This window comes from Saccostrea echinata, unplaced genomic scaffold (assembly GCF_033153115.1).
Source record: "Saccostrea echinata isolate AGI-Se365-2 ecotype Australia unplaced genomic scaffold, CSIRO_AGI_Sech_v1 ptg000012l, whole genome shotgun sequence".
In the NCBI taxonomy this organism is placed as follows: Eukaryota; Metazoa; Mollusca; class Bivalvia; order Ostreida; family Ostreidae; genus Saccostrea; species Saccostrea echinata.
In genome coordinates, this window is record NW_026889761.1 from 24,364,780 (window position 1) to 24,389,225 (window position 24,446).

A 24,446-nucleotide genomic window follows, 5' to 3' on the forward strand; every position below is an offset into this window, starting at 1 on the left:
GCTCAAAAATTGGTCGTCAAGTTCTTGTCACTGGCGACTTTTGTTTGTTGTTTGTTCTTTAACAATCAGTAAAAGCATGAATTTTAGATTTTACCAATGTTTAAAAATATTCAGTGCATGTTAAAAGAGAGATAACTTCTAGAACTTCTAGTTTTAAGGTTTATGATTGTCTATGGCAAATAAGATATTTCTGCCCCCTATGCAAGTTATTTCTATAAATTATATCGTCAGGCAAGAAGAAAAACAAGAGGCCCGTGGGCCACAACAATCACCTGTGTCAATATGGCTCTCTTCTTCGTCAGCAGATTTTTTCCTGTATATTCCTATGTAAAACTTTGATCCCCCATTATGCCCAAACCCTACCCCTGGGGGTCAGGTCATGATTTGAACAAACTGGAATCTACACTACCGGAGGATGCTTTCATATATGTATAACTAATCATAGCTTTTCTGTTCTTAAGAAGACTTTTTTAATTATAGGTTTGTTTCTTATATATTTCTATGTAAAACTTTGAACCCTCCCCCCCCCCCCCCCCACACACACACACTGTGGCTCATCCTCACCCTGATGGTCATGATTTGAACAAACTTGAATCAACACTACCTGAGGATGATTCCATATCCCTATGTAAAACTGTGGCCAGTTGTGGCCTCACCCTACCCCCGGAGATCATGATTTGAACAAACTTGAAACTACACTACCTGAAGATGCTTCCATATCAGTATGACTAATTATGGCTTCGCTGTTCTTGAGAAGAAGATTTTTAAAGATTTTTTTCTTTATACATGTACATGTATTCATTTGATCCCCAACTGTGGCCCCACCCTACCCCAGGGGGTCATGATTTGGACAAACTTGAATCTACACTGGCCCAATGGTTCTTGAGAAGATTTCTAAAAGATGCCACCAAATTTTCATTAATTCTTAATTATCTCCACTAGAAAGCGGGTGTGGTCCTTCATTTGAACATAATCAAATTCCCTTCTTTTATGGATCCTGGCAATTTTGGTTGAAATTGGCCCAGTGGTTCTGGAGATAAAGTCGAAAATGTGAAAAGTTTAAAGACAGAAGGACAGACAAATGGACGATGAACAAAATGTGTACAGAAAAGACCATTTTGAGTTTTCAGCTCAAGTAAGCTATAAATTGGAAATTTTTCAAATTTTGACTTCCAACATGCTAGACGCAACTTTAATATGTCAATAAGCAAAATATTTATATATGTTGACATGTGAGATTAATATGTTGACAAGCAAGTTAATATATATAGACTTTATTCTTCTCCATCATCAGAGAGGAACAAAGCGTAATCAACAGTTGGTTTCTGCAGATGATGTGGCACTTGAAATTAAATTAATTCATGTAGTAAATCATTACATTTTAAATCAGAAATTTGTCATATCCCGTGGAATGTAGAACAAGGTTTTCTAACCTATAGGCCTGAAAAGTTAAAGTCTTTTCAAAAATCAAAGTACTACATTTTTAAGTATCTTTGCTGGTCATAAATTGTTCTATGGGTGGATCAAGAGGGGGTCAGGAGTTATTAAATTTCTATGTAAATGTTAAAAAAAGTGACCTTGGACCTTCCTCCCTAGGAAACATGGACCCCTCAGATTTAAAACAGTAAAGAAAGTCAATTGAGTTTGGACCCCCCCCCCCTCCACAAAACACAAAATAGGATTTTTAAGTTTGGGCAAGTTGGTTTTTGTTTTGTTTTGTTTTGCTTGTCAAAAAAATACCATGATATAGAGCTAAAAATGACTTTTATAAATCTCCTCAAACTGGTTTTGAGCCAATCCTAAGGGGAGGGGGGGGGGGTCATAAATTCAATTTGTTAATTTTGTCTGAAAAACAGTCCGATTCCAATTCCTCCTCCTGACAATAATAGGAAAAAGGGGAGGGAGGTAAATTAACAATTGTTCACTTTGCCAGACATTTTTCATCCTTTCTTGTCGACAGTGTCTCACTTCTGACATAAAACTCTTGGTGCTTGTTGAGCTCTTCTGTTAGGACATTTTTGAAAAAAAACATACACAGATATATTTAATTTATTATTATATGATATTTATTTTAAAATTGATTATAAGACATCTTTCATAAAAATGATATGAAATCCAAGCACTCATTAATACACATAAAACAACAGAATCCCTGACATATTGATCACAAATTCTATATTATTCCCTCATCCCCGGGAAAATCCATGCATAGCAAGAAACAGCATTTGAACAAAAGAAATAAAGCACTTGATCGATACAGTGTAAAACATGCACACAGTCTGATTTATAAAGATGCATTAAGATTTACATGGATTAGTAAACAGACTGATTCATTATGCCTGTGACAATTTAAATCTTACCAGCTGTATGGTAGATCTTTTCTAATTAATTTTATGGACAGTAAAAAATGAACTACTACACGTACATTACTTAACTTGCTTTTGTCTAGTAATACAAACAGATCTGTCTGTTTACTCTAACTACTAGTCTACTTAATCAAAACTACCCCATTCTTTCTTCTGCATGGTAGTCTTTTCTTCCTGCCACTCTGTGAAAGTACTGCATGTAGGCGAATACTGACACATCATTAATCCCAACAGTATGTCGTTTAATATAGGTATCTGGTTCAAACCCTTACAAATATTTAGTCATCAATACTTAAGTCATCCCTGATAGTATTTGCTTCTGACATCTTAATTGCATACTCCAGTATTAAGGAACAAAAAACTTTAAATTACAAGGTTCTGAAATGCTTATTGATTGCCTCTTTAAGTATCATTTTAAATCAGTTTTTCAATTTGTTGCACAAGTCCATGGATTTGATAGAACACTGCCTCATTTCGGAGTTCTCGCAACACCTGTCTGTTTCTTGGTAGGGCATCGAGTTTGATTCCCCCGTCTCTGAGGTAATTCAGGATATAGCGGAAATGGGTGCCATCCCGGTCAATAAATATAGTGCCGTCATCTTCTACGCGGACCTCATGGCGACCGCTAAACATGGCTGCCAGCATGGACTCTGAATCCCTGGTTAGGGTTAACCTGGATGTAGTAAAGATCACACCCCCAATGTCTAGCTTGATCCTCCCCTGAAAAGTCATAAAATATCATTTATTAATAAAATCTTAGTTCTTCGTGTTATCGCTCTTCTTAAATTCAAATGCTCAATTTACATGCATTTTATCTAATTTCTAAATAAAAAAAAACATTATGTATTCAAAATGAGAGAAATTTCAAATAAAATAACATTTTATATGAAAAAAATTCTTTCAGCAATGAGTTGTTTGTGTTTCTATTTTGGTGTTATTTATATTGAGAACAGGTAATATTTTATAAATACTTCAAGGAAAACCTGTACATTCTTGTTGAACATTCCCATACACAACAATATAAGTAAAGTTGGTTTGCATTATTTACATAATTAACGATGAAGAACATAATTACTCAGTAAATCCATTCTTACTAAGCTACTAATCTCATTAATCAAGGAGTGAAGAAGCACCTTACTTTGAAATATCACTCAGTTAGCAAAAGGACAAGTATACTCTACCAGTCATTACATAAGCTTTACCTTCCCATATGGACAAATTTTATCTTCGTTTTAACCAGGAGTAAACAGGTGAAATTAAATCACCTAATGGCTTGAGGAGAAAACTCTTGTAGAAATATAAAGCTGTTTTTCTCGGCTTTTTTACGGCATGTATACCTATATATCAGTACAAAAGAAACTAGCATACAACAAATTTATACGACCGCTGCATCAATATTCATCATTACATACGTATAGAACACAGTAAATATATCATGTTGTGTTTATTTACATTCTTGTATATTTCTTGCATTTTTTTTTCTTTAGTTGTAGACATAATTTGTAATCTTTATCAGATGCCGAAAAGTGTACTAGTAGAAACCAGTGATGCTTGCTTTATACAACGTGGCAAAGACAGTCAAATTCTTGTCAATGATATACGCAAAAGAACGGGTAAACTGATTTAAGTGTGAGGAAAATATAAACAGAATAGAAACCTGCATAAGTCATTTAATTAATGACCTGGACTGTCACATGGTCTGTGGGTAACAAAATGGTTTATGTCACGGTACAGACACCTATACCTTATCCTACATTATTCACCCGATTTTACGCATCATCAGGCCTGCAAAGAAATTGTTAGGAGAAAAACACACATATCACATTGTACAATTCAAGTTACATCTGTCTTTTTGAGATGGGGTATTCACAAGGAAAAATATATAGATAGTACAGCAAACTTTTTATAGAGAATGTGTCGGGCAAGGGAGGTAACTTCTGACTCCTGTTCAAGGGAGATAAATTGGGTTTCAGTTTTGTTTTTGTACAAAAGATTGCACAAAAATGTGAATTTAGAGGAATAAAATTTTGTTGGATTTTTAGAACTACCTGTGTGAATCCCCATTTCTTAAAAGTTCAATCCAGCTCATAGAAGTCCAGAAAATGCTGGGTATGTACCGTACAATCATGTATGATGCAAGTACTGTCTGATGTGTACCCAGACTGCTCTTGTATATTCTATAGGAGATGGATTGTTGTATTTAAGACTTACAAAATCATAATTAAACTCATTATTTGCAATTAACAGGATCATACTTTTTAATCAAATTTACTTATTAATAGGAAGTTTAATCTGTGTGTGTTTGTACTTACCTCGACTGAACTTTTGTGTTATTTTGCATATTTTGATGCACTGATAAAATATCAGTCAGCAGTTTAAGATTTAGGGAACTGTATGCTTTAGACCCTAAAAATGTGTTTATCACATCAGGGTTTGACAAATCTATCCAACTCTGTGAAATATTTATATAGATCCCTTTCTTTACTGAATCATGTTTAAATGAGGTACCACACTATATCATCAATGTATTAAACTTAGACTGTGTGTGTGAACTTAACTAGGTCCACAACAACTGTATTCAGGGTACATTAGAACCAATTTGTTTCCCCTCATTGATTTGTACTCTCTTTTATGAACACCGGCACTAAATTCCAGGGCACTTAGATCCAGAGAGGCAGAATCAGGGGGGGATAACTAGATTTTGGTCACCAGTGTAGCCGTTTCCTGTTTCCTTTATGAACTACCCTGAGTCATTATCAGGATAATTTTTCATCAGTAACCTCTACATGTATACCTTTTGCACTTCATGTAGTTTTTCCATTCGGGAGATTTCATCCCGCAGCTGTTGCCATTGACGACATATCTCCTCCTTCTCTTTCTGAATCTCACTATCAAACTTCTCCCGGTCTTTGTGAAGTTGGCTCTCTTTTTCTCGTAAAGCCTTCTCCCTTTTCTCCAGTTCTTTTGTCCTGGTCTGGAGCTCTGTTTGGAGATTCTGAAGATGTGACTTTTCCTCTAAGACGTCTTTATGGAGGGTTCCTATCTTGTTGATGCGAGATGAAACATAATTTTCGAGGGTTTCTGTGACACTTTCATATTTGTTCCTTAGGCAGTCCTTTAGTTCATTCAAAAGCTTCTCTGTAAATATGGAGATTAATAATTAATTATTATTTATTAATTAGAAAAATAAAAAAGACTCTACAAAGCCTTTCACTTTCGGGGCTTGAAAAGAAGCATTTTAATATAGGGAGAAAAAGACTATACTATAAAAGGTGAAGTGAGTTTATTTTTTTTTAATATTAAAAATCTCAAATGAATTTCCTATTCAATTTCTTATCAAGAACTAATGAAAATATAAGTATTAATTTTAATTACAGAAGTCTAATATCATGGTATCTTAAATATTATTCAAAAATGGATAAAGTAAAACTTGGTTATAAGAAGTCCAGTGTTATGACAAGAGAGATGGGGAAAAAACATAATTCCCTTTATTAAACTGAGATTTCCTTATAGCCAAGTTCCTTATAAATGAGCTCTACTGTATATGTTTAAATTCAATCAACATGAATCTAGACATTTTTAAGACATCAAATTTTAATAGGAATTGTGTGCCCCTCTGGGGCTTCATATTTTTACCAAGACGCTCATCCATATCTGGCAGTTCCACACTGAAATCAGACTCTGATTTCTCCTCCTCAGTTGTCTCCCTTTCCTCCTGTCCCCCGTCACACAGGTGGATTCCTCTTTCCTCTGAGTTTTGTAAACGATCGTGACAGATACAGCAGGTTTTCTCCTCCTCCATGTCGGATCTGTAATTGTTGTGGGGATTTCCCTGAACAGGTTGGAGATTCCTGTTGTTACTGCGGTGCCTCTGATCGTCATATGGCACCACATTGTTCTGATAGTTGTAAGCTGGTGGTCCCCACATAGGTGGCCTAAACTGAATTTGATTCCCGTAAGGTGGTGCCATGAAAGGCATATTTGGAGGAAGGGCTGGTCCCTGGTGGTGATGAGGAATTCTGTCATCTATAAATGGCATTCTCTGGTTAGGAAAATAATCTGGATAAAAGAATGGTGGTCCCTGGCTTGGCATTGTGAAACTTGACTGAGAAAAATAATCAAAATGAAAATGGTTAAATATTAGTGACAAGTATCATAGAATATAATTAAACTATTTTTAAAAACTATTATAGATATCTAAAAAGTCCTAATGTTCAATCCCTCTTAAATCATCACAAGAGGTCCATGGGCTGCAATGCTCACCTGAGTAACCTTGGCTCTGCTGTTCTTCAAACAGTGACCCCACCCTATCCCCTGGGGTATGATTTGAAAAATTTGAATCTACACTCCCTGAGGATACTTACATATGATATCACTACCATGACCATGCTCTTCCTAAGAAGAAGATTTAAAAGAAACTTTTTCCTACATATTATCATGCAAAACTTTGATCTTCTATTGTACCCCTCCCTACCCCTGGGGACAATGATTTAAATCCAAGTTTTAACATAATTCTCATCTTTTCTGACCCACTGCTCTTGAGAGGAAGATTTTTTTAAGACAACTGCCCTATTTTTTGCCTTTTTCTTGTCTAATTATCTCCTCTTTCACAAGAAGACATAATATATGCATGGTTCTTTATTTTAAAACAAATTAAGTTGAATCCTCTTCATCTAAGAATGCTTTCAGGGTTAGAAACTCCCTAAAATTACAACTCGCAAATAATTGCGAGTACCAAGAAAGTGAACTCGCAATTTTATAAGACTACTCGCAATTTTCATATAAAGTTAAATTTATATAAATTAAATACATGTAACTTAAGGAAAAAGTAACTACTGTACAATACACAAAATACAACTACAGTGTGCCTTTTTTTTTTAAATTACTGATTTAAATCAAAAGCGTTGTGTTCTGTCATATTATATAATTTTGCTACAGTTTCAATGCAAAAAAATCAACTCGCAAGTTTTTGCGAGTTACCTAATTTTTAACTCGCAATTTGGGAATTCTAACTCGCGTTTTGCGAGTTGTATATAGTGAATTTCGAACCCTGGCTTTGTGTAAATTAACTAAGTTTGGATATAATTTGGACAAGTGGTTTTAGAGAAGTCAAAAAGTTAACAGACAGATAACAAACTTTGACTGGAAAAGTTGACTTAATTGAGCCATTGGCTCAGGCAAGCTAAATCAGTTATACAGCTATACTAATTTTCTCTAAGTATTTAGTAAGAATAATAATATTCTTAAATAACACATATTTTATTAAATTAGTGAGTAATGAATGTGTATAACATCCTATCTAAGTAATGTAATAAAGGTTACAACACAACACGATTTGTTTACAAAGTCAGCTGATAATAAAACTATTTATAGACAAAGTCAATCAACTGTATCAAAATATAGCCTAGCTGTACGTTATTTTGACATTTGTGTGCAATTTATAACTAAATGGGACTTACAAAATGCGATGAAACTTTATACAACGGCTCCCAATGACTGTTTTACATCAATAATAGTGTCGTTTCCCCTCTTGAATATGCGAATCCGACGTGTTAGCCAATTTCTGCCAAATACAGCTGGGCTGCCAGTGTCAATACACAACAAACATTTCCGACTGACGTAGCTTTCGGCAAAGTCCGGTATATTCCGTTGATTTGCTCCCACCAGATGGAGTTTTGACCGGAAGTGGTGTTGTTTTGGGTAAATGAATAGGGGGAAATTCTACACTTGTTGCTTTCAGATTTAGTGTAATTATTTTGGCGTCCTCAAAATGGATAAATTAAAGAAAGCCCTAAGTGGGGATGACGAAGAAGAGGAAGCCGGAATTGTTACACAGGTCAAGATGAATTTATTCGTGTAAAAAGTATCTGTAAATTAGTCGGTACCACATGAGTGACAATCATGTGCTTGTTGATGATCTGGCAATATCCTGGAGACTTCTTATTGACATTACCATACTGATATTTAAAACAAATTCTTAAGTTATTTTTAAGATGTGTGCAAATTTTCTCTCTATATGTGATGTACGGTAAAACACTTGCACATTTCAGTATAGTCCACAGGCCGGCACTTACTTTTCAAGGAGTTGCAAGTAAAGCTCTAGATTAAGTCATATATGGTATATTTTTGATAAGTTCAGATAACCAAAATTAGAAATATCTTTCAGTTTGATTTATTACTTCGTATAAAGATAGTACTTTTCTGTAATTTACTCAATTTAAATCAACCGCTTTTCAAAAGATATTAAAAAAAAAACAATAACCGATTTATTTACGGCCTCCACATTTAAATAAAAGACACATTTAAAGTCAATTTAATTATAGAAACCTGAGGTTATTCAGTTCAAAAGCTGTGAAAATTTTAATTTGAACATAAACATGGTAAATAACATTATATCATGTATATCTACACTCAATCTTGTATTATATTTTTTTTAGCTCAGATACGCTATATATAGCTTTAAGAAAAAATAAATCTTTCTTCCTCGATACATAAAGAGATTTATCTCAGAATTTATTTGCAATATATTGTAGGGGTGAAACAGTTCACCGCGGTATTGATTCACCGCAGTATTTTTTCTTGGTTTGATGCACGGTACAATATTTCCATTTTCGGTTCGGTTCATTTTTTTATTGGGATCGTTATTCAGTCAGGTTTGGTATAAGTAAAAACACGCTACTCGGCATAATTTAATTTTAAAAATGTAAATTTTTGAGGACTGGTAGTTTGTAAAATAATCTTGAACAGTCACATCATTCTAATTAAGTTTTTTTAGTCAATTTGCACTTTCGTTTCACCCCGAATATATTGATGAAATAATAACCCTGTCAGACATCTTCGACTTTGAGATTTTTTTCCTGCTTTGCTTATAAATATTCATTTTGATCACAGAGTTATGAGATGACTGGTGAAAACAAATTCCTGTTGAAGGTTCAGAGTATTTTTCCCAGTTAAAGCATGTTATATCTCGTAGATGTTATCTTTGCCCTGCAAACCATTTCCTCCAGTATAAGTGCCATCTTAAGCTATTTTTAATCTGCAATGAATATATTTTATCAAAGTATCGTGTTTTAGCTTTTAAATTTGTAAAATTCCTCCTCATCGGTATTACTATTATAAATTTGTTTCAAAATTTTTGTTTTTACTCTATGAGGTCTGCATTTGATATGGCAAACAATTAGCCCCTTCACAGTAACTGCAGTACTTCTATTTTGCAGGGCAAAATAATAACGTTTGGCGAAGTTTTTGTTGACAGATAATCAAATGACGTATATTTAACAATTACTTTAACGTCATATTTCACCAAGCTGTATCATTTGCTGCCCTGCAAAAGAACAGTACTGCAGTTACTGTGAATCAGTCTGAATCATAAGGGAGATAACTATCTTTTAGTGCCCAAGCAGTCATTGTTGATTGTGCCAAATAGTGAATGATCTTTATTTGTACTAATTTTTGTATGAATTGAAATAAGTTCACATGACATATTCATTCTATAATCATGATAAAGATGTGTAACTGAAAACTGTATTAAAAAGTAGATTTCTGAAGGTATCTCATGTATGCTGTACATTGTATTTTGTATTCAAAATTGATATAAACCCATTAACCTATGTATTTTCTATTAACGTTTTTTTTTGCATCTAGAAGAAAAAATTAAAATGATCTTGAAATATTTGTATTGAAGACAACTACAATAAGAAGGATTTGAAATTTCATTATTTTCAGCAACTTAACTTTTTTTTTCTGTATTCATGAAATTTCACATTTTCATTTAAACAGATATCAAATTCTACCACTTTAAGCTGGTCAACAAGACTGAAAGCCTTTGCTGTTTGTTTTGTGTTGGGGATAACCCTCTCTATATTGGTAAGTATAGAGCTTAACATACATATGTAATATACAGTTTACTTAAAAAATTGAATATCTTGTTCTGTGATGTAGCATTCATTATGCTTAGTCACTGTCGGATGTACGAGGGTTGTTCGGAAAGTTCATGGACTACCGTCATAACTTTTTTACTTAACATCATATTATATTTATATCCAAATTTGGAAGAATGATTTCAACAGTAAATTCAAATGATGTGTATCAAAAATTTTTAAATTATCCTGGTTTATTTCAAACTTATTTAGACTTAAAAAAGTGCGAAATTTATCGGATCCTGGTGCAGGTCAAAATTTTGTAATTTACAATCAAGACACTAAATAATGTCTGAAGTCATATCTTCTTTAAAATGTCACGAAAACGGAAAAATGCTACACGTTCAAATTAAGAATTGTTTTGTCGTTTCTGATTCCAAATTATGACTTAATATTTTGCTTCGTTGGAAAGAAATCAGTTTCAGAAGATAGGTAGTCCTCACTGAAAAAGGCAAAAAAGATGACGTCGTAGAACGTCACGGAGCAGCAGTAAACCATACAATTTTGTGTTGTACTCTGGGAAACTCCAGAAAAAAATCTCTGAAAATGCCAGAGAAAGTTGGAAATATGTTAAAAGCGAGCCATGCATTTGTGTGTATATGGTACAAGCGGTATTTGAATGATAGACTACTCTGCTTAGACGGTGGTGATCTGTGAGAAAACGGATTATCTGTAAAAAGCTTATCAAAAACATCAAAAAGTTAGTAACGTCATGCTGAGAGTTCACAGATGCTGATCTTGTGAAAGCACACTTATGCAGTGAAAAAAATATAACATTGACAAACAAAATGATGCTACTGGAACAATTGTTAGCAAAAAAGATTTCAAGTGATAGAGAAATGTTTTAAATGAGTGCACTGGTATTTGGCATTACTGTACGAAATGCATAGAGATAGTATTTTTGAGAACCTCATGTCGGTATGTTTCGACGTTACAGTGTTGTTGAGTTTGCTCCGTGGTTACAAAACGTGTTGATTTTAAAATTAAATAACATGAATTCTATTAAATCACATGGAATGAAACTTCACACTTAAACAAAATAAATATTTTTACATATGACAATGTGCTCATTTTATATTTCTTGAAGATAGTATAACGAAGATTGGCATAGTCCACGAACTTTCTGAACAACCCTCGTATAATGACAATGCAGGCTTTGAAATTTCTCCTATTTGTGAGTTGGATAACATAACATGTTCCTTATTGACAAGCAGAATTTTTGTTACTCAAAGAAAATATATTGTTAATTCCCTTGAATTTAAATATGTACAAATACTGAATAGAGAATATGTGTAAATCCTGAAATACTTTCAATTTTTAGCAAAGTTTTAAGTAGGTTAATAATAATTTTATGAGATCGTTGCCACTAGAGTCAGTAGGCAAAATTTTACCAGATTATGTTTGGTAACTTTAAAGTTTTTTATGTATTTTGAATCTGCCATGTATGTTTTTATATATATGCATTTATATAGGGAAGCGTCCTTCTGTGGTTTAAAAATGGACTCGTTCTGTTTGCTGTTTTCTACACATTTGGAAATATTTTGTCACTTGCAAGGTAAACATTTCTGAAAGTACACGTTTTTTAGATTTGAATTATTCTTAAGAAATGTATTCTCCAGAGTTTATACATGTCCACGGTAATTTTTTTATATATACCTACTTTTTGTGTTGCCCACAGAGCAGAGTAACACAGAGATCACTTTACCTTGCGTCTGTCTGTCCATATGTCCGTCTGTCACACCTTATATCTCCAGAACTGTAAGAGATATGGATTTGATATTTTGCACATATATTGCTTGGCACTATGGCTTTTGAGAAATGTCATGGTTACCAACCTCATGACCTTTGAACATGATCTGTGACCTACTTTTCAAAATAGTTTATAGACCTGATACGAGGGTTGTCCGTAAAGTTCGTGGACAACATTGGTAATTACTGACAAACATTGATAAAATATATGAAACTATTATTTTCATTAAATTCATGTTTCAGTTTATTAATATGCAAGTTTTAATCACAAACAAAGCACAATAGTTATATTTTTATCAGATACAAAAAAGATACACACTCATACCAGGAGCACGAAAACGAAAATCCTTACTTGACGTCAAAAGCTAAATATATTTAACTTTTCTCAACAAAGTCAGCGTTAAACCCAACACATTTCTTATGTCGCTTTAACCAGTCATCAAAAATGTGCACAAACTGTTCTGGTTTCATACGTGAAATAATATTTAACACTTCTTCTGTAAGATCCTGCAAATCATCAAACCACTTTCTGCGTAAAACAACTGTATGTATGGAAATACGGCAAAGTCACGTTACGAACTTCATTTTTTACAGCACTGCAATCTCGGAAAGATGGTCTTCCTTCACGCATGTCATCCTGTAAACTGTCCCTTCCGTCCAAAAATCTTCTGTGCCACTTAAACACTGAGGAATGGCTTACTTTACTATGATTTTCCGACTGTTTAAGGAATTTATGGGTGTCTAATGGTGTTTTTCCGATATCTACACAAAATTTTATCACTGCTCTCTGCTCCACCTTATCCGAAAACATCCTTTTTTCAAACAATGACGATCCTGTCTTAATAAACTCTGACCTGGATTTCTCTGCCATTTCGAAACTTTGAACGTTCAAATTTTACAGGTTTGACGTTATAACTTTTGTCAACCTCAAATTGTGAAAGCCATCCCAAATTTCCACGGAATTTTACAAAATACAAATGAAATGTATAAAGTGATAAATAACTTTTTAATTAAATCTTTGTTGTGCTCCGGGTCACCATCTCAAGTCTAATAATGAAGTCATAATTGTAATTATACACTTAAAACTGAAAAAAAAAATTTCATTGTGTAATTCAAATATAGTAAAGGATTATAAATATGCTAATAAGAAATGTCTAAGACACAACTTTTACTAAAATTTTAGTTTGTCCACGAACTTTACGGACAACCCTCGTATATAGCTTATTGTTGACATTTAAGGGGTAAGTCTGCGCTATTTAGCATGTGTACTCTTTGTCATAAGATATTATCTAAGAAATGAATTTTGCAATTTTTTCTTCGATCATTGTATCAAAGAAAACTGGGACAGAAAACTTCATCAATGATTAAAAAGTTTTCCGTCCACGTTTCCTTTGATACATTGATCAAAGATGAAATTATATAAAAAATTATAAGATTAATTTCTTATCATTTAATATTTATCTTTCAGTGATGAGATTCAACATGAAAACAAACGATTGCTGAACATACAGCTTAATTTTGACATATATATGACCTAAATATTCATACGCGGAGTAAAAAATAACGAACAAACAACATTCACAAGTACTATAGCTGTTTTTAACAGTAACACAAAAATGACTTACCAGTTCTGTTATTACCCTTTGTTATATCCCATTAGGTATGTAAGTACAATGTACTTCAAACTTTTCCTGGTAAGCTGATATTTTAAGGTTCATAAATGTAAGGGAAACTACTCCAAATAACCCTGCAAACTCTCTTTAGGTCACCAAAATTTTGAATTTTATTTGCACATCTCATCCTCTGAATTTCAAACCCAACATATATGTAAGTATTTTGACCTGCCCATGCATAACACGGGAAGAGTCCTGCTGCCAACTGTTTAACATTGAAAGAAATGCGTCCTTGCTCAGTGTCACTTTTCTCATGCATTCGTTTCCTAAGAATTAACAGATTAACAGCATTTCTCCGCTTTGGAAGCATAAAAACATTTCTTCACAGTTCTATTGTTCATACCAGTCATCTCAAAGACAAACATTGTATGATGATTTGTTTCTTTCCCATAACTGCATTGTTGTCATGCAGACGATCTGATTTGTTAAGCAAAGGGGGATAATTTGAAAAGAAACGAAAGTAGAAAATAACTCGGGAACGTATCGAACAAGTTTTGAAATTCAGGGAGAAAAAATTTCATATTTAGCTCACCTCGATGAAGTAAAAGGGGAGCTTATGTGATACCCTCGGCATCGGTGTCGACGACCTAGGTTAAAGTTCTTGGTGCAGATTTCTTTTCAAGTACATATATGGCGTATATTAATCAGAGATGCATGGAAGATGCTTCTAGCATTGTACCAGTCAAGGTTTCAGATGCTGCAATTTCAGCTAAAGAATGACCAGACTAATGTTTTTGGGACAGAGGTTAAAGTTTTTGAGCAGGTTAAAGTTTTTGGAGCAGGTCTCATTTCCAAGTAACTACATGTATAAGCCTTATATTGACCAAACTTGTATGGATGATAGTCTAAAGATGCATACTACCAGGCTTGCTTTGGATGCTGCATCTATCTACATTTTTCGGATGAGTGACCAAGTTAAAGTTTTTGGAGCAGGATCTTTCTGCCTTACTTGAGGACAACATTCGTTGAGGTGAGCTCTGTAATCTCTGATTACCTATGTTTCTTTCACAAAGTACTCTGGAAGGGATAATATGTAGAGTCGGCCAAAGTAGTTCCGGCTGCTAAGTGCAAGTGAACTCCAGATTCTATTGATGCATTTATCAAAAGAATTTTTTATCCAGTCAGAATCAATTATTTTATAGAAATTACATGATTAAAAAATACAAGCCTAACAGTCCACTTGATCTTGACCTTTGACCTCTTTTGCAAAAATACTCATGTTTTATTACATTACATATTGTGTATGTTTTATTACATTACATATCATTTATGTTTTATTACATTATATATTGTTTTTGTTTTATTACATTTTGTTTTATTACATTACATATTGTTTTTGTTTTATTAAATTACATATTATTTTTGTTTTATTTTCTGTCTAAGAAATATTAATATTCTATTTATTTTCTGTCTGTATATTTCAGTACATGTTTCTTAATGGGACCATTTAAACAACTGAAGAAAATGTTTGCAAAAACAAGAGTAATAGCAACAATATTAGTCCTGGTAGGTTCCTGACTTTAACCACAGCTTTTTTTCAAAAAAAAAAAAAAAACCCATCTTCTTGTCATATTTATTTATATAGGAAGTAGAATGTCAGAGCATTTTAAAATTCACCGTAGACTTCTTGATGTCATTTGATAAAATCATTGTTAATCATGATAATACTGACAATATTTTTTTTTCTTTTTGGTGTAATTCAGGTGATGTTTGTCCTGACATTAGTCTGTGCTTTTGCAGTAAGTATCTTAAAATATTTGATATACAGTATTTGAATGTATAAAAGAGTAAACACAGTATTTGATTTAGATATAAAAAAAAAATTAACCAGTTACAGTAAAACTCTAGTATAGCGAGGTCTTAGGGACTTGCGAAATTGCTTTGCTAAATCCTTAATTCATTGTATCCATATAACGAATTTGTCAGAGTGTATACATGTATAGTGAATTCACAACATAGATTTTTTAGCTTACCTCAATGAAGTTGGGGGGAACTTATGTGATACCCTCAGTGTCAGCATCCTAGGTTAAAGTCTTTGTTGCAGTTTTCTTTTTAAGTACAGTGGGGCCTTGTTAATCTGGACACCTTCGTCCCAAGTGAAATCATCCAGATAAATGAAGTTTTACTGTAGTTCACTGTTAGTAACCAGTTAGTTCATGCAGAAGATAAGAGGTTACAATTTGTCCTTGACCTTTCAGCTAAAGAATCCAGCCCTTACATTGGTGTGTTGTATCCTACAGTTCCTAGCCTTAACCTGGTATTCCCTGTCATATATTCCATTTGCAAGGTGAGTTAACCTTAACGTGGTATTCCCTGTCATATATTCCATTCTCAATGTGAGTTAACCTTAACCTGGTATTCAATGTCATATATTCCATTCACAAGGTGAGTTAACCTTAACCTGGAATTCCATGTCATATATTCCATTCTCAATGTGAGTTAACCTTAACCTGGTATTCCCTGTCATATATTCGATTCACAATGTGAGTTAACCTTAACCTGGTATTCCCTGTCATATATTCTATTCACAATGTGAGTTAATCTTAAACTGGTATTCCATGTCATATATTCTATTCACAATGTGAGTTAATCTTAACCTGGTACATGTATTCCCTGTCATATATTCTATTCACAATGTGAGTTAACCTTAACCTGGTATTCCCTGTCATATATTCTGTTAACAAGGTGAATTAACCTTAACCTGGTATTCCCTCTCATATATTCCATTCACAAGGTAAATTAACCTTAACCTGGTATTCCATAATACCATTCTAATTGTTATACATCAATATAGTACTATTGATTAATATTGATGTATGACTATTGGACTATACTGATGTATGACTATTGTACTATATTTATGTATGACTATTGGACTATACTGATGTATGACTATTGTACTATATTGATGTATGACTATTGGACTATATTGATGTATAACTACAGGACTATATTCATGAAAATATATAAATAGAAAATATTGCTACCTTTTCTGTAATATCTAATGTTATGAAGGATTATGGATGCGAGGAAAATTTTAAGGAGCATTCTCTTTTTTTATTTTCAGGGATGCAGCCAAAAAATGTTTTGCGTCCTGTTTAGAATGACACCCCATCTACTTCAGCAAGGCCCAAGCTTTGACCATCTACAGTGATGATATTTATTGTTTATTTCTCATCTTGTCTGTTTGACTAAGTGCTATAAAAAGAAAGTTCTTGTATTTTCATGTATATTTTTGTGAATTGTTTACAGTTGTGCTATTTTTAGAGGAAAATAGTATAAGTTTTGGATACATATTTGTAGAAGTATTAGTGTAAGGAAGGGATGATTACAGATTGTGAAGTTTAAAAATGTAAGCCATTGAGATCATTCCACCACTCTCAGACTTGGAAAGTAGCTCAGCCATTGATGTTGTTATTGAAAATGGACTCTTAGGATGAGATATTCATATTTTTTCACTAACTGATACTAGATAAGTTGTTCATACATTTCTTAAAGAATTTAAAAGTAAGAAGTACTAAAGTGTGTGTGATTTTGCAGCAGTTTTCAATCACATTTTATTGCCTTCCAGTGCCCATACTTGTCTAAGGTGCTATCATTCATTTATTTCACATATACAATCAAAATGATGATGGATATTTAATACAAATATAACATCTAACTGCATATAAATTAAAAATCTATTTTTGTGGACCAAGAATTTAGCACATGGAAAATGGGATATTTTTCAGAAGGTACACTTGCAGAAATTTAATGAAAATATTGATGCAGTGAAGTATATAAGAGACAGCTTACACATAAAAACAAAACAAACAAGCAAACAAAAAAAAAATTCCTCAAAATAAAGGCCTTGCTTTTTAAATTCACCTATTGGTAAATGTTTTACCAACTGTGTGTTATTCGACAGTGAGTTTTATTTTTTCAGAATATATCTTATTGGGCATCATTTTAATATTCTAGCAAATATAAATACATGTACATGTACTAGTAATTGATGTAATAGGTTAATAATGGTAAGGGGGCATAGTATATTGGTGGATGAGATCATTTAGAATTGTACTTGAATTTAACATCAATTGTTTTTGATCAATGAACAAACTCCCTGTTTTGAAAACATTGAGATTATTTTTAAGTGAATTGAATCTTTTTACCCCTACTTACCATTTAACATAACTCTTTCATGTATTCATTAAGCTGTCCACATATTTGTTGTCTATAAAATAATTAATTAACCACACTGTGCCTGCTCGATACTGAGATTATAAAAGATAAAAATTCATTTATATGTCAATATTTTCATTCAGTATTCTTGGAAGGAGTGCTGTAATGAACATTAGTGTGGTCAAGTTTAATTTGCCACTTCATATGTTTGTGGTGTATTTATTTTTGTTAAGATTCTGTCATACACTGTCCATGATTCATGTTTTAATCACTTCTCACCATGAATAATAAAGAATCAATCATTTTATAAATTGTTCTTGAAGTAAATGTATTATTCCAATAAACTGCTCTCAAATTACTATTGATAGAATATCAAACGAGATTATTTTCAATGCATGTCCGACAACGCTCACCTTAGTCATTATGGAGCTGCTGTTCAACAGATTTAGTCCCTACAGTAAAATACACTTTTAACGAAGTGCCAGGGATGGACAATTTTGCTTCATTATATACTGGTATATAAGCGTAATTCGTTATATCCATTAAGTTTACAATATATTTTACAGTCATGGAGAATGAAAATCACTTTGCTGTAAGCATCAACTCATTTTAAGGGTGTTCACTATAAGTGTGTTTTACTGTATATGATCTTTTGTAAAACTGTATTTGCCCATTGTGGCCCCTCCTTACCCCAAGGGTCATGATTTGAACAAAATCCGAGGATGCTTTCAATATTGATATGACTATAAATCATGCCTTTTGTGTTCTTGAGAAGATTTTTTCCTTTATATTCCTATGTTAAACATTGATCATCCATTGTGACCCCATCCTACCTCCAGGGGTCATGACTTGAACAAACTTGAATCTATACTAATGAAGCTTCCACCTAAGTTTCAACTCTCTGGCCCAGTGGTTCTTGAGAAGACGATTTTTACAGATTTTTCCTATGAATGTGTAAAAATTTTGAACACCCAGTGTGGGAGATTTTTTAAAGATTTTTTCGTGTAAAACTTTGATTGCCCATTGTGGCCCCAGCAACCCTGGGGGGTCATGATTTGAACAAACTACATCTACACATCCATTTTCTTTTTCATTTTCTTTTTCAACTTGGAAAAAGAGAAAATTGTATTATTGTATATAGGGTTATTTTTGCCCTTTTTCACTCGCAAACAATTTTGCCCAGTTTTGAATTCACCCAGACACGGTTCTGTGTAAGAGATAATGCCATTTTCTTATGATTCGCCCTGTTCAAAATTTGCCCGATTGCAACAAGGACTAAAGGGGCAAAATAAAACGGGGGCGAAAATTTCCCTGTATAAAATACTTCCCGAATCAATATGTCAATAAAATTGATCAATGCCGCAGTGCTTGACCTGATGCAGCGGTGCCTGAGAAACTTGATTTTTTTTTTTTGGCCCAAGGAAACAAAGTCGTCCATCCCTGGCACTTCATTATAAGTGTGTTTTATACACTAAAGAAGACCGTCACTGAAATTTTTTGAAGAGAAATAAAAAAACTCTGTTACAGATGCATGTATTTCCATTTTTATTTTGTAATATTTTACAACAGTTATATTGTATGTCCATGTGAATAATTTAACAATGCACCATACAGTGAGCTTCCAGCATGTCCATGTCATTGCAGAGACACAATTCTCAGAAATCATTTTTAAGATGTTAATATAAATTGAAAAACAGTGTCCCAAAATGTTTCAATCGTCCTGTCCAATAGGATTAACTTTAATTCCTTGTCGAATCTGTCCCCATCCAATCAATCTAAAAAAAATAGTCACAAAAGCTCATGTAAAATGTACAGCTACAGTGACGCAAACAAATTATTGTGCTGTAACTTGGCAAAATATCTGAATAAAGAGGTCTCTGAAAGGTTTTAATGAGAAGTTTACCAGGCTCAGAGCAGTCCATATCACACAGAGTTACACAGACAATGTACAGTTCATGATTTTATTGGGTATGAGGACACCCCTCAAAGCTTATTTGACCCAGTTTGGTACACGGTCCTGAACCCTTTCAATTGAGAATTTAAATTGATACTGATGAACACTTTATATGTAACTATAGAATAAAGTTAAATAAGATTGTAGACCTAAAGGATAAAGCCTACAATCTTTACCGTATTTATTGAATTCTATATAGGACCCTGTACCAAATAGGGTCAATTAAACCCAGCTTTAACTGAATCAGTCTGCCATATGTAATGCTAGATAACATATTGTTACAAACCTCCAATGTTTTTCCACACGTCTGCTGAGTGCGATTTTCTCTCCGATCTCGGTACATACAGGGTTAGTTAATCCAACCTTGGCCAAATCAGCCTTTACTGCGATGACCCGCCCCCCTGTAGACAGGGAACCAATGTTTACCATCAACACTTCATTCTTTGATAGCTTTTGTACCTGAAAAAAATGTCTTTGAATACAGTGCTCTGTAAATGCACAATATCAGCAAATAAAGATGTACTAAATTCTTGGCATACAATAAAGATTTACTCAATTCTTGCTGTACAATACAGATGTACTCAATGCTTGGTGTACAATATAATTACTGATTTCTTGGTATACAATTTAGTCTCTTCATCTAATGTGATTCTACCTCAAACAGGGGCATAGCACTTTTACATGTACTTCTGTTGTTTGTAAGTTTCATGACCATATCAAAGTAAAATTAATTAATGCTTCATGAATGACAGAAAATCAATAGGGAGTCATATTGTACCTTTGCCCCCTTCTTGTCACCCTCTGTCTTAACCCCCAAGAGTCGTCTCAGTAAGAAGAAGGAGATGGTTATTTCTGTGTAGATGTCGGGGAGGGCATTAACGGCCCCTAAGACCTGACCCACCATTCTGTCAGCCCTACATAACATTGGGTCAATCTTTGTACCAACACCTGTCAGAAAAAAATATTAATATTTCAAACAAATCATCTTATTGCAAAATGGAAAAGTTCCATAAAGAAATTTTGCCAATGATTTTAAGGGGAAAAGAGTTGAGATCATTCTTTTTTTCAAGCTCAAATTTTACTCACTGATGCCACTTCTTTTACTTATAATACATGTACATTAAACAAGGTATCTAGGAGAGCATCATGCTCTCAACAAATGCTTTACATGAACAATAAACTTATGGATAATTTTCTTGCTTTAGTTGCAAAGGGACAAAACCATGTTTGCAACATTCAAGATCTCCTAAAATGGGTTTTCGAGAACAGTTTAAGAATCTTGACTAACCAATAAGACCTCCTGGCACTGCATACTGTAAATCATTCTGTTCGGCCAGAAGGGAGAGGATCCGAGATCTGATGGGCTTACACGCCCACTTCCCATCCTGATCCTTTGCCACAATACCAGGCCTCACTTCTATTTCTTGTCCGACCTGTAATTCAACAGCAGCCTTATGTGCCATTTGTGTATGTGAGGGTGTGTGTGTGTGTGTGTGTTTTACATTTTTTTTCAAACTGAATGAATATACTGTACGTATACATTAATTTGTGTATTCAAAATTTAGCATAATCACTGGGTATTGAGTTGTTGGAGTATTCATGAATTAGCGCTACACAAAAATATGCCATATATTGCATTTATAAATGATTTATTAGCGGTATTTATGAATTACACCATTGTTGTCCATGCCATAGCAGCTAAAATATGAAGCCCGCTATTTTAAGTACACATACAGTATGTCAGCAAAAATATAATTAGTTTACAGAATGGAAAAATTCACTGATTTTGTTGTATAAATTTTTGTGATGTTGTAAAGATTCTTTGAGAGGACATACTTTTAGAACACCCTTTAGGATACTTCCTCCTGCCACACCCCCTTTGAGGTCATCAACTTCACTTCCTGGTTTGTTGACATCAAAAGATCTAATTACTAAATATAGAATATAAATCATGTTTAATAGTGATTGACAGGCATTAAATTTCCTAACAAATACAAAAAGTTATGAAATGGTCATTCCACAAACACAACAAAGAAAGCTAATTATTACTCATGTGTAACTATGAAAAGAAAACTTGCAGAAATTTTCATAATTAACATAGAGTTAGTCCTTTAAAAGAAATTTCAGTTTAGTTCCAGTATCATCTTTGCTAGCCAAGGGTTTCTGATATGCTACTCTCCTCATAAGCCCTTGGCATACGGTGTTAAAAAAAAGTTGGGATTTTTTTCTCAAGTTGTGATTGGAGGTGATGGACATCGTTCGACCAATCAGCAATTGTTTTTTGTAAATGATGATATTTGCGTTCCGGATATATCTTGACTCTTTAATATCGGGAATGAAAAACGCAAGTAAACAACGATCCGTAAGATAACATGCCATTCTATGAATAGCTATATGGTGTCATCCAATGTCTTAAGCTACGTGCAAAATATGTGATTAAGAATCAATACAGTGCGGACTCGTTATAACGATGTTCATTTTGTCATGGTAAAATATCGTAATACCGAGGGCAACGTAATAAAAGTTCCCAATAAAATCCAGTAAAACATCGTTTTGAAAGCTTGTTGTTGTATTAGGAGGTGTATTTTTCTCCTTTTGTTTCCTTCTTCTGTTCAAATTCTTCATTAAAACGCTTTATACATATAATTTATTAATAACTTATCTTGAATAGATATCTTCATGATGCTATTTCTTCTATTTCCTTCATTTTAAAAGAAATGTGCACATTTTTTATAAAAACTTTGGCAATCTTCATTTATCTGCCGCCATTTCCTTTTACTTTTACTTTCGTTTCTATCTAGATAATGTGTTCGTAAAATTTTCAATGTCTTCGTATCGTTACTACATAAATAACAACAATGGGCGGTTTTGGGTGTTCAATAAGCTTAGAGCTGCAGTGAACAACTGATGAAAGTGGGCAGTGTGATAGGCATATTCCTGGACAGGATTTGAGAACACACAAGCTAAATGTCAAAATAAATTTGAATTTTTAAATTACTGAACAGAGTTCAATTAGCAGTTCAGCAGTTATCGATTTGTATTTCTGTTGACACCTGTGAGGTAGTCCAAGCCACTATCCAAGCTTTAAAACGTTAGTGGAGTTCAAATTTTGCCAAAATTATGTTTGATACCCAAGCTGTCAATTCCCTCTGTTTAACTGCAAACGAAATTACACATTACGTATTTAACATACATGCATACGATTAAATGTAACCCTTTATTTAATAAATTAATTTTACTTATTAACCATAGTAAAAAAAATAATAAAATAAACTTTACAGAGATAGATAAACTAGAGACTACATTTATAAATAAACAGTTTAATTGTTTAACAATGGCTTTGACACGTCTCCAATTCTGCTGACCTCGCTAGAACAGTCAAGGTGTGTGCAGTCAAGCGTCACTAATCACCTAACGGCCCTGCAAGTTAACACTCTGTCAGAGCACAGGTGTTTCAATGTTTATTTAGCGTCTCCTTAATTGTCTACAGTCGATCAACACTGAATAAACACGGGGTGAAAAAAAATTTTGGACAGAATTTTTACATCGTAATACCGAGTCCCAGCATTTTAGGACATCGTAATAAACAGTTCTATTTTGTATAGATTTGTTAAGAAATGGTTTTGTGCTTTGAATTTACGACGTAATAAGCGTTCTATCTTATAAAACCGTCACCGTAATAATGAGTCCGCACTGTACTGAAGATCTAGATTTGCATTTTAACATGTTTAAATAACAAATTAACATAACTCAATACCTTCCTGTTAATTATTCTTTAAAAACATTATTTTTTTAAATACGTTTTTTTATTTCTGTCGATGACGCAATCTGTGTGTACCTGGTAAGAATTGTGATCACGTGATGAAAACAATCCCGTCTTTTGTCAGCACCGTATGCCAAGGGTTTATGAGGAGAGTAGCGTATCAGAAACCCTTGGCTAGCGAAGATGTTCCAGTATCTACACCTCATAACATCATATATTATGTAGGTATAATTACCAATAAGTCTGGGTTCTGATGAGAAATCCCTCACTGGTACTGGGATCTTTTTAATGATGTATTCACAGATGACGTCTATGTTGTACTTAAGCTGGGCTGAGATAGGGATTATAGGGGCTCCCTCTGCAATCGTTCCTAAAACAGACAACTGATGTGTTCTAAATCTCCTCAAAAAGTAAGGATTTATGAAATAAAAAATTTGTAAAGCACCTTCAAAATTTATTTCAAACTGTTTCCCATCACAAACTGAGACATTTCCTATTATGAAAGATAATTCTGTATTCATGCTGACACTCGGCAACATTGGACATGATGCCAGAATATGTCATTCTTAAACCTCTAGTTTGCAGACATTTTTTTGCAGAAAGAATTCTAGATCTCATCTTTTTGAAGCCTTGATCAATAAACCCACCTTTGACAAATGCGAGGATCTGTTCGTACTGTTCCTTGGCTTGGCTTTCTTTTACCAGGTCAATTTTGTTCTGTAGAATCAGGATGTGTTTCAGTTTCATGATCTCTACGGCAGCCAGGTGCTCGGAGGTCTGAGGCTGAGGACAAGATTCATTTCCAGCTAAAATTAGAATCTTGATTTCAGTTATCTAAATCTGCGTAAATGTATAAACCCA

General features: G+C 33.6%; 3 protein-coding genes across 5 annotated transcripts in view; 1 reads left to right on the top strand and 2 right to left on the bottom strand.

Annotated features, from left to right (window-relative positions):
- LOC133185592 (eukaryotic translation initiation factor 2 subunit 3-like) overlaps positions 1-24,446 on the bottom strand; it is an 86,031-nt gene that overhangs the window by 57,348 nt on the left and 4,237 nt on the right. The window contains exons 7-13 of one of the 2 annotated variants that reach the window (XM_061320898.1): positions 24,233-24,391; positions 23,821-23,955; positions 21,659-21,753; positions 21,111-21,255; positions 20,601-20,770; positions 20,109-20,281; positions 19,584-19,643 (exon numbers count right to left, since the gene is read on the bottom strand). In XM_061320898.1, the coding sequence (XP_061176882.1) occupies positions 19,584-19,643; positions 20,109-20,281; positions 20,601-20,770; positions 21,111-21,255; positions 21,659-21,753; positions 23,821-23,955; positions 24,233-24,391 (937 nt within the window). Of the gene's footprint in view, positions 1-19,389; positions 19,644-20,108; positions 20,282-20,600; positions 20,771-21,110; positions 21,256-21,658; positions 21,754-23,820; positions 23,956-24,232; positions 24,392-24,446 lie in introns of those variants that run through there. The other variant, XM_061320897.1, reaches the window with a different exon arrangement.
- Positions 2,044-7,965, bottom strand: LOC133185586 (rho-associated protein kinase 1-like). 2 transcript variants are annotated; one of them, XM_061320889.1, is made up of 4 exons: positions 7,826-7,965; positions 6,003-6,471; positions 5,161-5,504; positions 2,044-3,086 (listed from the first exon to the last, which is right to left on the bottom strand). In XM_061320889.1, the coding sequence occupies exons 2-4, from the start codon at positions 6,457-6,459 to the stop codon at positions 2,781-2,783; spliced, it is 1,107 nt and encodes a 368-aa protein (XP_061176873.1). In that variant the 5' UTR covers positions 6,460-6,471; positions 7,826-7,965; the 3' UTR covers positions 2,044-2,780. The 2 variants fall into 2 exon arrangements, with proteins under 2 accessions (XP_061176873.1, XP_061176874.1); XM_061320890.1 differs by having other exon boundaries at positions 7,916-7,934.
- On the top strand, positions 7,844-18,226 carry LOC133185587 (vesicle transport protein SFT2B-like). The gene is made up of 7 exons (XM_061320891.1): positions 7,844-8,202; positions 10,146-10,232; positions 11,758-11,840; positions 15,132-15,213; positions 15,411-15,446; positions 15,906-15,994; positions 16,775-18,226. Exons 1-7 carry the CDS (start codon positions 8,137-8,139, stop codon positions 16,812-16,814), a joined length of 483 nt encoding a protein of 160 aa, XP_061176875.1. The 5' UTR covers positions 7,844-8,136; the 3' UTR covers positions 16,815-18,226.

Excerpts from the sequence above, each read along its gene's own strand:
- LOC133185587 (XM_061320891.1), top strand. The coding sequence starts at position 8,137 with ATGGATAAATTAAAGAAAGCCCTAAGTGGGGATGACGAAGAAGAGGAA. Across the intron at positions 15,214-15,410 it reads TAGCAACAATATTAGTCCTG|GTGATGTTTGTCCTGACATT; the intron begins GTAGGTTCCTGA and ends GGTGTAATTCAG. Across the intron at positions 15,447-15,905 it reads CATTAGTCTGTGCTTTTGCA|CTAAAGAATCCAGCCCTTAC; the intron begins GTAAGTATCTTA and ends TTGACCTTTCAG.
- LOC133185586 (XM_061320889.1), bottom strand. The coding sequence starts at position 6,459 with ATGCCAAGCCAGGGACCACCATTCTTTTATCCAGATTATTTTCCTAAC. Across the intron at positions 5,505-6,002 it reads AGATATGGATGAGCGTCTTG|AGAAGCTTTTGAATGAACTA; the intron begins GTAAAAATATGA and ends CCATATTTACAG. Across the intron at positions 3,087-5,160 it reads AACTACATGAAGTGCAAAAG|GGGAGGATCAAGCTAGACAT; the intron begins GTATACATGTAG and ends ATGACTTTTCAG.